This window comes from Myotis nattereri, assembly GCF_964212035.1.
Source record: "Myotis nattereri genome assembly, chromosome: X".
NCBI classification, from domain to species: Eukaryota; Metazoa; Chordata; class Mammalia; order Chiroptera; family Vespertilionidae; genus Myotis; species Myotis nattereri.
The window spans coordinates 29,280,632-29,298,472 of record NC_138078.1 but is presented as its reverse complement, the minus strand read 5'-3'; the positions used below and the strand labels follow the sequence as shown (position 1 = coordinate 29,298,472).

The window sequence follows — 17,841 nt, the reverse complement described above, 5'->3', positions numbered from 1 at the left end:
CCCCTAAAGGAAAGTGAAGCACATTCAGATCACAAGTTTCTATTTAGTGTATCAGTCCTTTTGTATATGAAATGAATTTAAAGTTTCCTAATAGGATTTGACCCCCAAAGTATATAACTTTCATTTTCCATGTCCCCAACCCCCATTCCTCAACTGCATGAAAGAGTTATCATCTCTTTGCAGGTGATGATTATTATTAAGCAAAACCTGTCCCTTATATTCTGCTATACTTTTGGTTTTGAAGGAGTAACATTTGCTAAGGCTTATTGTATCATATTGATAATTCTGTTAATTTGCGGTTGACAAAAATATCTAAAAGCCCTTTTAAGTGTTTAACTCTATATATTCTTTGGCCCTAAGTACATCCTTACCTTTTTCTTCACAGTGTCATGTAAAGTACACTGAAAGGTCACCAACATCTTGGGGAGATATGTAGGGAGTCTTTCATACATGTAGACACAAAGCATGAGCATCAGAATTGGATTATAGTCACAGATGTCACAGGCCTAGTTTTAAAGAAGAGAAATATAAATAAGAGGACATACAGATAAAATATATAACTAGAGCTAAAGCATAGTACATCAATTGCTGAAATACTTGAAAACTTTTTTAAATGTTACTGATGGGCAATAATACTGAAATATAGACACAACAAAAAAAACATTGCTTTGAGTCGGAAGAGCTCAACCTAAATATTAAAAGATGGATGAGAAGTGTTGTATCACAATGATCTCAGAAGCTGAAATACTCCGTAAAGGCTAGTCAGAGGTCAGAAAAATATTATACACTAAAAATAGTGACTAATGTGACTAAGATACCATCCCTGAGTTATTAAATATCATAGCATGCAGTAAAAGAAAAATTGAGAAGTAGGCAAACTATTTATGTAAAAGATGGCAAAAGAGTTTCAAGCAAAAGCCCAAGGGAGGAGATAATACATGAGATGACCTTGAAGACTGGATTTTAAATAGGCTGTATTTATTTGGAAGTAAAGGGTATATTCTATCAGAAAGACAAAGAAATATAGGGAAAGGATATAGGAAAGTACAGTGTTCATTTGGAAGAAGAAGTACAACTTGAATCATGCATAAGATAAGAAAGGAGAGGTAGTGGAAGAAAAGACTAAGGAGTACAAAGACCACATTGTGGAGGGCATGAATGCCAGGGTGAAGGACTTAATTTCTGAACAAGAAATAACACAAGAGCAACAATTCAAGCAGATCAAGCAGCAGATGGTTGGGGAAATACTTTTCCCAGAACAGACAAATTATAATAAGGCAGAAAATGCAATTATAGTGATAAACAACATAAAATAGTGATGGTAGTTGGAATAGATTTGAGATAAAATCCAGCCTAGAGAGGAAAAACAGCAGAGACAATGAATATAGCCAGAATGCATACTGAAGCTAAAAGGTAGAGTCAGCAGCAGCAGAAGGAAGGATTCCTTCTATCAGTTTATGTAGTGCCTTTGATCCCCTAGAACAAGGTGGAGGCAGTGGGGGAGAATTATTCATAGCAAAAAGGAATTGGGATTGGTCTGAGATGATGATTCAAAGACATAAAATACTACTGATAAACAAGCAACTCTGTCATTTTCAATATACAGGGAGCTCTCTACACATACAGGGAGATCTTCCATAAAAGGAAGATCATAGTATGATTTAATGGCACACATCCAGGTTAGCAACTCAAAATGATCTGGGCCTAGCCGGCAAATGCATATAGTGTGAGAGCTACGGAAATATAGTGTTACAGTAAGCACCCCCTTACCCTCCATTTCACTTTCCACAGTTTCAGTTACCCATGGTCTAGTGCAGTCCAAAAATATTAAAAGGAAAATTCCAGAATAATTCATAAGTTGTAAATTGTGCACTATTCTCAGTAGTGTAACAAAATCTCACTCAATCCTGCCCCAGATGTGAGTAACCCCTTTGTCCAGTGTCTCCACGTTGTGTTTACCACCCACCCTTTAGTCAGGTGGTATGCATCTCGGTCACCAGATCAGCTGTCACAGTATCACAGTGCTTATGTCACCCTTATTTTACCTTATAATGTCCCCAAAGCACAAGAGTACTGATGCTGACAATTTAAATATGCCAAAGAGAAGCTGTAAAGTGCTTCCTTTAAGTGAAAAGGTAAGTGTTCTCAACTTTATAAAGAAAGAAAAATACCGTATACTGAGGCTACTTAGATCTCCTGTAAAAGTGAATCTATCCATGAAATTGTTAAGAAGGAATAAATCCGTGCTAGTTTGCTAAGAGAGAACATATTTATATAATTTTATTACAATATATTAAAACTGTTCTTTTTTATTAGTAGTTATTGTTGTCAATCTCTTACTGTACCTAAACCATATGTTAAATTTTATCATAAGTATGTATGTAAAGGAAAAAACATAGTATTTAGTATACAGAATGTTCAGGCATCCATGGTCTCAGGCACCCACTGGGAGTCTTGGACCTATCTCCGGTGGATAAGGGGGGAACTACTCACTCTATGTGGAGCTAAGACACTTGACTCTAAAGTTTGGCAGCAGTAACCAGAGAATAATTTTTATAGCCCATCTGATCATCTGTTAATTCGCATTTTCAAAAACATTCTTTTCCTTTTTTTTGGAAGAAGAGAAGAGTTTATTCTTTCTTGTTTTGTCAATAAGCGGTAAGGTTTACCAATAAAGGTAACCTGGGAGGGGATTGTTAGTAAAAATATAAGAGAACTGGCCTTCCTCAGCAGGGTAGAAAGCTGCTAGTGAGTATGACCTGAGAGGAACTAAGAAAGATGCCAAAACTCCAATGTTTCTCATCAGTGTTCTGTGGCCCCACATTTCTTCAATAAAGACAATCGTAGTCAACAGATGTAGCGAAGTTATTTAAGATAAGAACAAACTAAATAATTAAATACAGAGTTTAATCCCCAAAAGTGAAGAATATGGTTCTGCTGGGCCCTATGAGATGGACCAGACTATGGGTGTGATCCAAAGAAGGTTGTTTAGGGGGATGGAAAATGTATCTGTTGGGAAAAGGAGAACACTCGTGGCAAAACACTCTGGGCTCAAGTCTGAGGTCAATAAAAGTATTCTGAACAGTGTTTTAGTGACTACAACATAAAAGAGATACATAGAAATATAAAAATTATTCCAAAAGCTTGTATTTCAAAATTTTAAATAAAAAATATATTTGATAATGAAGATATTAAACTGGAAAACCAGAGAAAAGAGCATTTTTACCTTTCTTCATGATAAATTTCAATTAAAATAAGCTAAATAACAATTTGCACTTTAGTGTAAATTAACTACAGTCCTAGACTTAAAAGGCCACATGTTAATTTAAGTTAGGTTTCCTTAACACAAGATTTTCATGTGAAGTATCTTTCAAATACATAATCATTATTTTCTCCATATAGGTCAAACCTAGAAGAACTTTGATTATACTGATCCATTTTTACACATGATGACAATATTTCTTATTGGACTAACAAATGATAGGGCATTAAACCAAAAAAAATCATAATAGAGAAAATGCTAGAGTAGAAATCTGGTATCACCAGCTTTCAAACTAGACACCAACCATAACTATCAGTATCCACTGACATACTGTGATATCACAGAGGACATTGTTCATTGCCTTCCCAACAGCAATGATCTCCTTCCTCCCTTACTAAAAGTCCCAATTTTTGTGGGTGTCCGATTATCTTTATCAAACATTGCTTTAGCTGTAAGTATGGGATGCAATTTTGACCAATGATATGCAATGGGAAATATGTTGTGGGACCACTGAGAAAGGTTTAACTTAAGGAAAAAGAGAAGCACAATAAAAGGGTACTACTCAACCAGCCCCAAGCAGAGCTGTGAGATGGTATTACATGAGAATTTCAGTAGGGATTTCGTGGGTGTTAGCGCACATATAAGCTGGGAAGCTGAGAAGCGCTGAGCTAAATGAATCTCTGAAAACTTTGTTGAAAAACTGAATAACTATCCCTATAATATTCTACTCCCTGATTTCATCTTATGTAAAATATTGAATTTATTTTTAAACCACTTTTACTCATAATTCTGTTATTTAAGGCTGAAATATCTTAGTTGATAAAATCAAACAAAATTTAAAAGTCAGACCAATTACTCACCATTAGCTCTCCTACTACTCAGTGAATTATATGTAGTATAACCTCTATAGATGTTTATTATATTTATTTTGATATCCATCTATCTCCATATGGAAATGAAAATACCTTCTACACTGAGTCCAAACAATTCCCAGAATATTTTTGCTTAACATAAAAAGCATGTCATGAAAGGGAGACTATGTAACAACTGTAGAGTCCAACTCCCAAGATTCCACAACAGGAAAAGACAATGGCTCAGAAACTTATCTAGCTGATTCAACAGTTGCAAAGGACATGAAAAATAAGAAACATAAACACTAATAAATAAATCCAGTGCTAAATTTCATAGGATTCAAATCTGGATCAGTACTAAGCATCAGTATTAATTCATTATGGCTACGTTAATAAAGGTGATAATTTTACACTCTGACACTTAATGTGATTGGTAAATCCAGGCTGATTAAAAGTTAGTGAATTAGCCCTAGCTGGTTTTGCTCAGTGGATAGAGCATCGGCCTACAGACTGAAGGATCCCAGGTTAGATTCCGGTCAAGGGCACATGCCTGGGTTACGGTCTTGGTCCAATGTGCAGGAGGCAGCCAATCAATGATTCCCTCTCATCATTGATGTTTCTATCTCTCTCTTCCTCTCCCTTCCTCTCTGAAATAAAAAATATATTTAAAATAAAATAAAAGTTAGTGAATTAGAACTGGCTGGGAAAAGCCTGGTAATTATCTACTAAGTTAATTGCCAATTTCTCTAGTCATCAGATTTTGGACATCTTTACGTTTATAAGCAAATAGATATTTTTTAATGTCTTTACCTATATAATTAAAATAAATATTTTGAGTCAACATATCTGAGGAAATCAAAAAGGAAAGGAGAGAATCATAACATGATGAATTATATTTTCTAAATAAACATATTTTAAGATTCTTATGAACCTCCAGTAAATTCTCAAGGACTATGTCAAACACCAATGTCCCATGCAACTTTTCCTGGTTTCCTTATTATAATGACTTCTCTCCCCTTTGACTCCCATAGCATATTGTTTCTGTCTATTATGGCATTCACTGTCTGCTCTGCATCAGCTCTTGTTCATGGATTTGTCACTCTTAGTAGGTTAATATCTTTGAAGGCATAAGTGCAGTTTAACCATATCTGTACCCCTTGCAGGGTCTATCCAGTGACTTTCATTAAGGAGATTCAATAATTTGTTCAATTGATGGGAATTATATTTTTATTCTTCCAAACCAAAATCTTTTATTAGAGTTCGTCTTTAAACTCTCTTATACAAAAACTCTGACCAAAATCTTGATTACACTTTAGCTTTACAACTCTACCAACATAAAAGAATATAAACGTCACACGTGGGAAAAAGTGACTTTAACTACTTTATATCAAACGCACATTTAGTACCCGAATGTGGGTTGATATAAAATGGTTCCTTACACCTGCTAGAAAGAAAATACTTTTGTCCTTGACCAATTGAAATTGGATTTTTATTGCTCTGTGTTCTCTGTCTCCAGTCTATCTCCTCTCAGTCCATCTTCAACATTATTATAAGAGTAAATGCATTTATTCCCATAATACCCACGAAGTAAACTGCTGACTTGTATGCTGATTCAAGATCCCAATATAGCCCATGTCTATTTCTAACCCCAAATTTCAACCCAGGAAACCTAGTCATATATGTGACTTGTTCACATTTGTTAGAGAGAGGAGGGGAGAGGAAGAAGGAGAGGGGAGAGGTGAGGAAGGGAAAGAGGGACAATAGGCCAAAATAGAATTAGTTGTGCTAAGTCCATGTCACCAAACTGAGACTTAATAGTAACCTAATTGCAGTTTCAGCCTCTCCCAAAAATATAATCCTAACCAGTCAGTATGGAATTTCCTGGTCAGCACTAGTGAGGACATCTACCTGGTAGACCTCACTACTGCCCCCCAAAGAAAGGTGACCTAGCCTCAAACAATCCACTCTTTCCCAGTCACTTCCTTGTTCCACGTCCTCCTTTCTGCCTATAAAACCCTCCATTTTATACAGCTCCTCTTTAGTTGCTAAATGGGATGTTGCCTGATTCATGAATAAAGATAAACAGATCTTTAAATTTACTCAGTTTAATCTCGTTCATTCTATATTTTGTTTAGGCCATATCCTGTGAGTAAACACCTTCTTATCATTTCCAATCAAAATCCAATCCATCCTTCAAGAACCCAAATAACTCCTGCCCCCTCCACAGGGTCTAGAACACATTGATCTCTTCCCTTATCTGAACTCTACACTTTAATTTTTACACACATTGACAGTTAAATGAATAGAATATTATTTATCCTTTAATATGTATATATCTTGATAATTCAATAAATTTGTATATTCTTCAAGTCGGGAATAATTTATACTATTTCATTATTCTAAAGTAACATAGTGCCCCAAAATGTTAAGCATACAATATATTTTGGATTATTACTATTGAGGACTTAATGTGAAAAGCTAGATGGAATTATAACTTGGAGGTCCAAATGTAATTAAAATGTATGCTGCCATTATGATCTCTACATGAATACTTATTTTAAAACCAAAATGAAATATTTTTATTTTTTGTTACTAAATTAGAAGATGATAATACAATATCTATATTCAAACAACTCTGCTTTTTGAATTCATTCTTAGAGCTCAGTAAGGTTAATAAAACATTCATTCTTGTAGTTTAAGAAAACTGGACCTATCACTAAAACTTTCTTTTCATGTATACTTGGGTGTACATAATTACACATATTTTAAAATATCCAGTAGAATTCTATAAAGTCATATTTCAATTTTCACATTTTAACAATATCCCATGAAAAGACTGTTTCAATTTAGATTTAAAATTTGTAAAGAAAGGAACATTAGATAGGAGTCAACTAACATTTTTTCCAAAGAAGGTATACTAATGTCCAACAGGTATATAAAAAGGTACTCAACATCACCAATCTTGAGGGAAATGTAAGCCAAAACCACAATGAGATAGTTATCACCTCACATCTGACATTATGCTACTATCAAAAATATAAGAAATAATAAGTGTTGGAAAGGATGCGGAGAAAAGGAAATCCTTCCTTATGTACTGTTGGAAGGAATGGTGCAACCACTATGGAAAACTGTATGGAGGTTCCTAAAAAAATTAAAAACAGAACTACCATATGGCCCAACAATTCCACTTCTGGGTATATATCCAAAGGAAATGAGATTGGTATCATAAAGAAACCAGTACCCCCATATTCAACTGCAGATTCCTAATAGTAAAGATATGGAAAGAGATAAGTGTCTATGGACAGATGAATGGATAAAAAATGTGGTACATACTTACAATGAAATATTATGTAGTCATTAAAAACAAATTCCTGCCATTTGTGACAACATGGATGAACTTGGAGGACATTATGCTAAGTGAAATAAGCCAGACACAGAAAGGCAAGTATTGTTTGATTTCAATTATACGTGGAATCTGAAAACTCAATCTCATAGAAGCAGAGAGTAGAATGAGTGTTTGCTGGGGGGTGGGGATGGGGGAAGTGGAGATATGTTTGTCAGAGGGTATAAACTTTCAGTTATAATATGAATAAGTTCTGGGAACGTAATATAAAGCATGGTTGTTATGGTTGTTAAAAGTGAATTGCATACTTAAAATCTGCTAAGAAAGTAATCTTAAGTGTTCTCACCATGCACACACAAAAATGGTAACTATGTGAGGTGATGAATGTTTTAATTAACTTGATTGTGGTAATCATTTCTCTATATATATAAAACACCATGATGTTGCACACCTAGAAAAATCACATCATACAAACTAAATATATATAATTTTATTTGCCAATCATACCTAACAAAGCTTGGAAATAAATAAGGAAAGAAGACCCTCATAAAATACTTATAGAATGTATGATATAAAGGTACTCACCTGTATGCCAACGCTAAAGCCAATTTCACGAAGACTATCCACAACAATAGCACAATTGTGAAAATACTGTTCAGGACCTTTTGGTTGTGTGTACATATTTATAAAATAAGGCTCAACCTGGAAAAGACAACAATAAAACCTTTCAGTTATGGAATAAAATTATTGCTTTGTAACTATTCTCTGTAATTCAATAAAGAACCATTTAAATATGAACATTTGTCTGTAGTATACTACTGCAATATAAGAATAAACAAAAAGGTAATGCTGGCCATGCAGGTTTAGGTGTTAAATAAAATAAAAACATTTAAAAGAATCAGTTTGCAGAAAATAATTGGAATGTAAAGTATTAAGTTCTCTCAACTAATAGAAGACCATTCTGCATAAAAATAACTCTTACCAGAAATGGACAATAGGCTCCCAACACTGTGGCAAAAACAAGGCCATCTGAAAGGTGTTTGTCAAAATTTAGTATCCATCTCTCAGAGGGAATACCTGTTCCAAAAAAAAAAAGAGTAAATATAACAATAGTTTTACTTCTCTAAAAAGATATCTTATGGAAATTTGAGCAGTAGTCAAAGAGATATTTGCCTTTGCTTGGAAAAAAAAATCGTATTATTTTGGAAATAAAAACAAAACTTAAACTTCACTTAATATCAGGAAATATAGCTGTGGGATTTTATAAGCAATTGCAAAAGCTGTCTCCTTTATGTTTGAATCGCTTTGAAGAATATACTACCATATAGTAATAGAAGAAAAATCCAGGATTTTAAAATTACTCATTCTGTACAGTAACTTGGAATTCAAATGTTTGATCATGATCATCAACATGAATAAAGAGGCTCAGAAGATCTGGAGTTACTTGTAACTCTAAATTTTAGTGCCAGCTTTCCTATTGGTTGCAGAAATTCCTCCACATGTAGGGTATGTGGAAGGAGTTGGAAACTTATGGTTTAAAGAAACCAAAATCTATACAGTGGGGCCTTGACTAACGAGTTTTTCGAGATATGAGCCGTCTCTTGGCCGATTTTTTGCTTTGAGTTGTGAGCTAAAATTCGGGTTGCGAGCCAGCTTCAGATACCCCACCGCTAGTTGGCGCAGCGAACGTCACAGTGAACACCACACTGATTAATGGCATTTCAATTCATTGTAATGGTGAAAATTGATTTGACATACGAGTAATTTGAGTTATGAGCTCTGTCACGGAACGAATTAAACTCGTAAGTCAAGGCCCCACTGTTCTAATAATAGCCTAGGTCAGTGGTTCTCAACCTTCCTAATGCTGCGACCCTTCAATACAGTTCCTCATGTTGTGGTGACCCCCAATTTCATTGTTACAAATTGAACATAATTAAAGCATAGTGATTAATCACAAAAACAATATGTAATTATATATGTGTTTTCCGATGGTCTTAGGTGACCCCTGTGAAAGGGTCGTTCGACCCCTAAAGGGGTCACAACCCAAAGGTTGAGAACCGCTGGCCTAGGTGGTTGTTGCCCTAACGTCATCATCACAAGATGGCCGTCACAAGATGGCCACGTGCACAGCGGAGGCGGGCCCCAGAGAAGAGGTGGGTCACAGCAGGGAAGGGCAGTAGTGGGCAATCAGGCTGGCAGGGGAGGGCAGTTGGGGGCAATCAGGCCAGCAGAAGAGGGCAGCTGGGGGCAATCGGGCCGGATGGGCAGGGCAGTTGGGGGTGATCAGGCCGGCAGGGGAGCAGTTAGGGGGCTATCAGGCTGGGAGGCAGAAGCGGTTAGGGGCAATCAGGCAGGTAGGCAGGCAAGCAGTTAGGAGCCAGCAGTCCAGATTGGAGAGGGTGCAGGCCAGGCTGAGGGACACAACCCCCAGGCCTCTAGTTGAACTATAAAAGATAACACAAGAAGGAGGAGTAATAAAAGGACTTCAAAGTTGAGACTAGAACAAAAGACAAAGTACCTGGATATTTAGTAAATATCTGAAAGATTGTCCTGTATTAGGGAGAGAGGAGGTGATTCAAACATTGGAAATCATTGCTATGTTGGATACGACATTTCCTTTTTTAAAATGCTTCTAGAGGAGAAACCAAGATGGCGGCATAGGTAAACACCAGAAATTGCTGCCTTGCACAACCACTTCAAAAGTACAATTAAAAGACAAAACGTACATCATCCAGAACCACAGGAAGGCTGGCTGAGTGGAAATTCTACAACTAGAAGGAAAGAGAAAAGCACACTGAGACTCAGAGGAGGTGCGGTGTGGAAGTAAAGTGCAGGAAGAGACTGGACAAAAATCGTACACCTATGGATGAGGACAGTGGGGGGGGGGGGTAAGGGCAGAGGGTGGGGTGGGGACCGGGTGGAGGGGAGTTATGGGGGGAAAAAGAGGAACAACTATAATAATCTGAACAATAAAGATTTAATTTAAAAAATAAAAATAAAATGCTTCTAGAAGAGCCCTGGTTATTACTGGTTTGAGATGATTCCTTGTATGAAAATAAGAAGAAAAACTGGTGCCCTTCATAAATTCCCTCAAATCTCTTAATTTACATTTTCTGTGAAGAACAAACCATGACAAGATATTCATGACATGCATTCTAATTCCACAAACCAGGACTACTTTACATCTGAACTGGAAAATTTCATTTCTCTGAAACCACAGATGTCCTGGATACTTCACAGAAAGAGTGCTGAGTACCTTTTCACCTGAGATGCTACAACATTGAATGTTTCTATAGGATTTCTATAGAATACTATTTCAAAATCAACCTCGTGAACAAAGATCACTAGGAATTTTTGATTAATACATAGCAAACAACACTCTGCACTGTATTTTTCAAAGTATTTTTCCTGATAAAATCTCTAAATAACTATATTTGATATAAGATGAGATACATCAAAGTAATGATTTTAAAATGTACATTTCTAGTTGGTTGTATAATTATAACCTAACTGTGCTTCTCTTAATGTGCTCCTCATGTCTTCCAATAAAAGCAAAGGGTCTCACTTTTGTGGCCAATATTCATTTTTCGACGAACTAGGAGCAATTCTAACTTTAATCTGAAAGGGGCAATTTACTAGCTTTTTAAGTTGATGGTGAATCAGTCAGTTAGCAGGGGATATAGACCGTGTACTCTAAATATCCCATCCGCATCTTGTACCAACATTAGAGAAGGGGTAGAAATTCCCCTGAAGGAGCTTAACATCTTGTGGAGGAAAGATCACACCCATAAAGAGAAACAACTAACGAAAAATCTCCTAACTAGAAACTAATGAATAGATAAAAATATATTTTAAAAAAAACTAAGTGTTATACTGTTACTATCAATTCCACAACTTCAACCCAGTGATCCATTATGATGTCCCCCATTTCCTTATTTCTGACTTCTTTCTTCAACAATTAAAAATCTGGCTCTCATAATCTACAATAAATTTATTTATTCAACACTAGTATACATATACAGTACTATCAGAATTGCAAACCCATACCCCTGCAAGAAAGTAATGTGTATGTATAGTGTTTTTGTCTTTAGTTCTACAGTATGCAGTAATATTGTTTTCAAAAGATAACTAAGTCAAGCTCCTTTCTTCTCCATTACATTGAGTGAGGTTGTCAAACATATGTAATGCTGTTACATTTGTTATTTGTCACAGTCTACATTCCATCCTGGATTACTTCCATGTCTTGGTTGGTTAAAAAATAGATATACTAATATTCATTCACTCTTTAGGGTGTAGCCTCTAGGATTCTAACATATACATTGTCATGTATTTACCACCACAATCCAAACAGAAAAGTTTTATCACCCACCCCCAAACATTCCCATCTGCATTTTAGAGTCAACATAAAAACTGTGGTGGGATTTTCATTGGAGTTACACCATTTTCATATCTTAACAATAGTCTTCAAGTCCATGTGCATAATTGATATATTTCTCTATTTACTTAGTTCTTTACAAGACGCTGATTTCTTTCATCAGCACTTTGTAATGTTCAGCATGTATATCCTCCACATGTTTTGCTAGGTTTATACTTAAGCATTTTATTCTATGGCAAATTATATGCATATAATTTCTAATTTCAATTGTCTATTGCCATTATATAGAAATATAATTTACTTTTGTATACTGCTCATATATCCTCCATCCTTGATAAACTCATATACTACTCATACACTAGTTCTAGGAACTTTTTATAGAAAGTTTAGGATTTTCTACTTAACTGTCATGTCAAATCCCAGCCCCTTTCCCAGGGTTAGACATGGTGTGTGTGTTTCTTTATGCAGCTGCAATGTGTTTTCACCATAGCCCTAAGGTGTGACACCCAGCGACTTCATGCTCTCTCACTAGTGCATAGTTGACCTCTACCAATTCACTAAACACCTTAACTCAACTCTTCTCATCAGTGTCTAGTTGTCTCTACCACAAGGAGACAATTGATAATATCCCATTTTTTCCTGTAAGCACCTATTCCTTGTTGGACTTTGGGTCACTTTGTTGACCTACAGCCTCAACTTCCTAGGGGAGCTTTAAAACACTGAGAATTTACTGTTGGTATGGCTTCTGCTATGCAAAATCAAAATAGGTTGCAACAAAGCAAAACCATGAAAACCTCAGAACTTATAATATTAGTCATATATTTCTTCTTTTAAATTTGAGACATGTTTTAGGAAACAGTATTTCTTGTGGTGGACAAATATTATCTTACTAGTGGCCTGGTGCACGAAATTCATGCACAGGGGCGGGAGGGGAATCTCCTCAGCCCAGCCTGCACCCTCTCCAACCGGGTTTCCCATGGGGGATGTCTGACTGCCAGTTTGGGCCCGATCAAACTGGCAGTCAGACATCCCTCTCACAATCTGGTACTGCTGGCTCCCAACCACTCACCTACCTGCCTGCCTGATCGCCCCTAACTGCTCTCCCCTGCCAGCCTGATCTCACCCCCAACTGCCTCTGCCTGTCTGATCACCCCTAACTGCCCTCCCCTGCTGGCCTGATCTCACCAGTCTCTATCTCTCTTTGTTTTTCTCAGCAGTCCTCCAGGCCCCCCTGCCTCTCTGTCTCCCTCATCCTCTTTCCAGGATGAGAGGGGGCAGAGCCAGTAGGGACTGCTCCAACCCTCTGCCCACCCTCCCTTCCATCCAGGCCTCTTCAGGCCCAGTCTGTTTTGTTTCCTCATTCTGAGAAAGGCTCTGAGCTGGGAGGGAGGGAAAGAAGGGGAGAAAAGGCTGTGAGCTGGTGGGCGCTGTGTGTGTCTGTGCATGTGTGCGGTTTTGAGTGAGTGTGAGTGCCGGCCCCGCCTCCCCCATACCTGTCTCCGCTGCCACAAGTCCCCACCCACCAGAGCCTACTGCATGTGCAGCCTGGTCATTAGGTCGAGTCTCCGTTCATTGTGGATGTGATGGAACCAGGGTTTTTATATATTAGGATATGATATCTCTGCACTATGTAATATTATTCTCTATTTCTATATTCGCATACATTAGAGTTTTTAACCTTCACACTGTGTATCAGAACTATCTAAAGAGCCTTTAAAAGTTGCATGTATACAGGCAACATCCCAGGGATTGTTTTGTTTTTTTAATTATTATTTATTTTTTATTTTTTATTTTTATTTTTTTGTTAATTCTCACCTGAGGATATTTTTCCATTGATTTTTAGAGATAGTGGAAGGTAGGGGGGAAACAGAGAGAGAGAAACATCGATGTGAGAGAGACGCATTGATTGGTTGCCTCCTGCATGCACCCCAACCAGGGCTCAGGCCAGGGAGGAGCCTACAACTAAGGTACATGCCCTTGACTGGAATGGACCCTGGGACCATTGGGTCCGCAGGCCGATGCTCTAACCACTGAGCCAAACCAGCTAGGGCCAGGGACTGACTTTCAATTGGTCTGGAGTGGATCGTAAGTTTTTTGTTTTTGTTTTTGTTTTGTCTTTTCATTTTCCATGTGATTGCAGTGGGCATCCAGATTTGGAAAACCGCTGTGGTGAACAAGAAAATAAATATGACATCTCTCTGGATATCAGAAAAGAATTCACAAGAATTACACAGATCTAACTTAAAGAAGAATTAATGTTTTGAAGAAACATCATATAATGATACATAACATTAGCCCTAGAGTGAAACTGCTTGAATTCAAATGCCAGCCATAGCCTTTCCTAGGAAAATAAATTAACCTCTCAGAGTTAGGTTTTCTGTTAATAACAATAACAGTTATCTGATCATGCTGCTTGTTTTGAGGATTAAATAAACAAATATATGTAAAATTTTTAGTCCTTTAATTGGCATACCACATATGTTGGCTATTATTATTATTAATCATCATTTTAGTCAATGTCCAATTAGAATTGTGGTCTACTATATTGAAGAGATAACTGAATCTATTCTTCATTTAGTCATATTCTAGGCATGCTTTTCTTTCACAAAGCTGAAAGTTTCTTACTAGTTATTTGGAAATATCTTGAGTTTCTCTCCTTTCAAAAAACTGAATAATATTTGTGAATTTTTTTAAAGCATTTTGAAAGAAAGCAAAATATTAGAAAAATTCATATAGGATACTAAATGTCTGAGACAGCCTGAAGGTCACTATAATGCTACATCCCAAATTATATGCAATTTTAGATAATACATTAAAAAGATAAGAACTTTCCAAAATGAATTCTCTATAGAATAACTCTAGGCATTATGTAATATGATGGTTGGCTGCCTGCCTCATTCCTTAATTTCCTGTTTACAGTGCTATCATAAGCACTGAGAATTCTTGGATCATTAGAAATGGTGACAGTTTGTCCTGTGAGCTTGCCGGGTATTATTAGCTAAGCTTTCCTACTGGTAGGGGCACATAACAGCTAGGTCATGTTATTCTCTTATTGGACATAAACAGTCTCACAGAACACCAGTATCATACAAGGTCACTCTGCCACAGTGATGAAATGAGACAAAACAAGAACATTTCATAATCTAATCTAAGCATAGACAAATACAAGCTCATTGTGTAAAACACAAAATACCAAACATCTTCCTCTTCTGTCTAATATAGGTGACTACTACTTATTTACCAATTAAATAATTAGCCTCACTATAGTCCTCTTTCCTCCAGACAAGATTTACTAAATTACTCACTCCTAGGATTACCACTGTCCCTAAGAGCATGCAATCAAGGTGAATACATTTCCTTAAACCTTTCCCAAATTTACATAGTCAATGCACAATTCATATAACTGTTACCAGCATTGGGATTCTTGAGTTCCCCAAAATAGAAATGAGAGGAAACCCCAAAGAAGTTTCCAGAAAGATTTTATTAAGTTTATACCTGAGCATAAGGGAGGCAGGACAGAGGAAAGGAGGCCCTCTAAATTGGTTCAGGGGCTGGTTCTGCTTGGCTGCTTTGATAAGCTAGGACTAGGCAGGCTTGCTTGAAAAGACAGGCTTTTTGAAAATGGCTTGTGGAAATTTTCATGTCAGGATAGGAAAAGCAAGCAGTTATAAGGTAGATTAAATTCTGCATTTTTTTTTTTTTAAAGCAGGAAATGGACGTATGGTGACATTCTTGCCACCTGGTCTTAACCCGGCTTCCAAGCCACCCTATATTTTTCCATTTCCAGGCCCAAGTGCCTGTACTGTCTCATAATCCTATATAATAAAAGCCTAATATGCAAATTGTCCCCTCAGGCGGTCATTTGACCAAGAGCTTGACAGCTCGCTATGACGTGCGCTGACTGCCAGGGGGCGGCGCAGAACATGGTGGGTGTTGGTGACACGGTGCTGACAGCAGGTGACAGTGGAGGCACTGCCGACCCCGATGGGCCCTGACCATGGTGGGATGATGGAGCAGGTGAGCATGCAGTGCCAGGTCAAGGCAGGTACAAGTGGGGGCCCAACTGCCCCACCAATCGCTCCACAGACGGCAACCAGTGGTGGCGTCAGGGGGTGGGTCCACCATCAGCTCCCAGGTGCTGAGGGGGGGGGGAGGGGGGGCAGCCCCAACCAATCACCCTGCAGGCAGGATGATGGAGCAGGTGAGGGGGCAGTGCCAGGCTAAGGCGAGGTGTCAGGAGGGTCTGCAGGGATGCAAGGCTAGGGGCACAAGCTGGGGCCCAATCTCTGTAGGTCCACCTGAGGGACCCCACCCGTGCACAAATTCATGCACTGGGCCTCTAGTATCTTTCATAATAACGATCACTGTGAGATAGCCCATAGACCAGGGGTGGGCAAACTTTTTGACTCGAGGGCCACAATGGGTTCTTAAACTGGACCAGAGGGCCGGAACAAAAGCATGGATGGAGTGTTTGTGTGAACTAATATAAATTCAAAGTAAACATCATTACATAAAAGGGTACGGTCTTTTTTTTTTTTAGTTTTATTCATTTCAAACGGGCCGGATCCGGCCCGCGGGCCGTAGTGTGCCCACGGCTGCCATAGACAGTCAATGTGCATTGACCATAATGTGTGGTCTCCCTTTTGGTAATGAGCACTAAAAGGAATCTGGTGAACTACAGACGTGTTCCCAGTGATCTGTGACTGGAAGGCATTGCCACTGAGTAGATATGAATATAAAAGAAAGAAAAAAATGTGGTCTGGCTTGGGGGGAATTTTTACATTCTCTATTTTCCATCACGCATGGCTACTGCCTTGGTTCACCCTGATTTATTAAACCACACTGCTAATCCATTGGAAATGGTTTACCTTTCAGTTATCACATTTGTTTGACTGCTTGGCATTTCTCACAATTTAGTTCTGAGCTTTACACTACTCATGACTTCTACATATTGACTGACAGTCACCTTCCCAAAGTAAAACTTTGATGTAACATTAATATGTCAGATTATGCCATTATTGTTTACATTTCAGTCTTGCAACACTGATGGTAAATATTTAATGCTAACCATTAAAAGGCTAATTTGGAACTTCTGGAGAAAATATAATGCGCTTTGCAAATAATGACTATTATGTGCTTTAATAAATTTGAAAATTAGACTCATTTGAAGCAAGCAATGCATGCAAATGTAAGACCTCAACACCACATTAGTTTTAAGAATAGATACCAAATTAACAGGCCAATACAATCTCCCAAATGTATACTCAATAGTGTTTACATGAACAAACTCTTACATAGTAAATTAAATCAGGGGCACCTTTAAATACTACCTAATATAAAAGATAAAATTTCCAAACATACTTCTAACTCCACTCCATTAAAGGAAATTGAATAAAAAACTATTTATTTTTCATTCATAAGAACTACAATTGCTACTTCATGAAAAAAAATGTTGAAATAAGTATAAGCTAAAAAGACATTATTTGTAGAACAGAGCTCTTTTGAACAGGCAGTTCAAAATGTTCCCATTTGAAGATTTTTTTTAAAGTGTACTCAAATGAAAGTACTTAGTCTTGTCAGGAATTACATTTACATTACAAAATGGTCTGCTGCTGCTCTCAAAATTACCAGGTGATTACAGGATGATAAAATTTCCATTAGCAAGGAAAATGTAGCCTTTGAAGCAAAGGGTGCAGAGGAATGACATAACTGGTACTTTATCACAGGCATGATCTACTGAAGAAGATACTATCACTAAGAGGTAAAATGGTTCATCAGTGAAAAAATATTAACTATAGTGTTAATGATAAAAGAACATAAGCACATATAATAAAAGAGCTACTGGGAACAGAAGGATGAATGTGTAAAAGCAAATGGACCTCCTGGCAAGCACTAAAAAGGTCCCTTATTTACATGGGACAGCTGTCCACTTATCACAAGAAATTCCTTTTTGACTTCCACATTTACAAATAAATCCCCACCTGTTATGTGTTTTGTTTTGTTTTGTTTT

At 37.3% G+C, this 17,841-nt stretch overlaps 1 protein-coding gene across 1 annotated transcript in view; it reads right to left on the bottom strand.

Moving 5' to 3' along the window:
- CFAP47 (cilia and flagella associated protein 47) overlaps positions 1-17,841 on the bottom strand; it is a gene marked incomplete at both ends in the record, with an annotated part of 442,463 nt that overhangs the window by 212,313 nt on the left and 212,309 nt on the right. Inside the window, 3 exons of the mRNA XM_081081612.1 lie at positions 372-506; positions 8,042-8,158; positions 8,439-8,533. Coding sequence (XP_080937738.1) covers positions 372-506; positions 8,042-8,158; positions 8,439-8,533 — 347 coding nt within the window. The remainder of the gene's footprint in view (positions 1-371; positions 507-8,041; positions 8,159-8,438; positions 8,534-17,841) is intronic.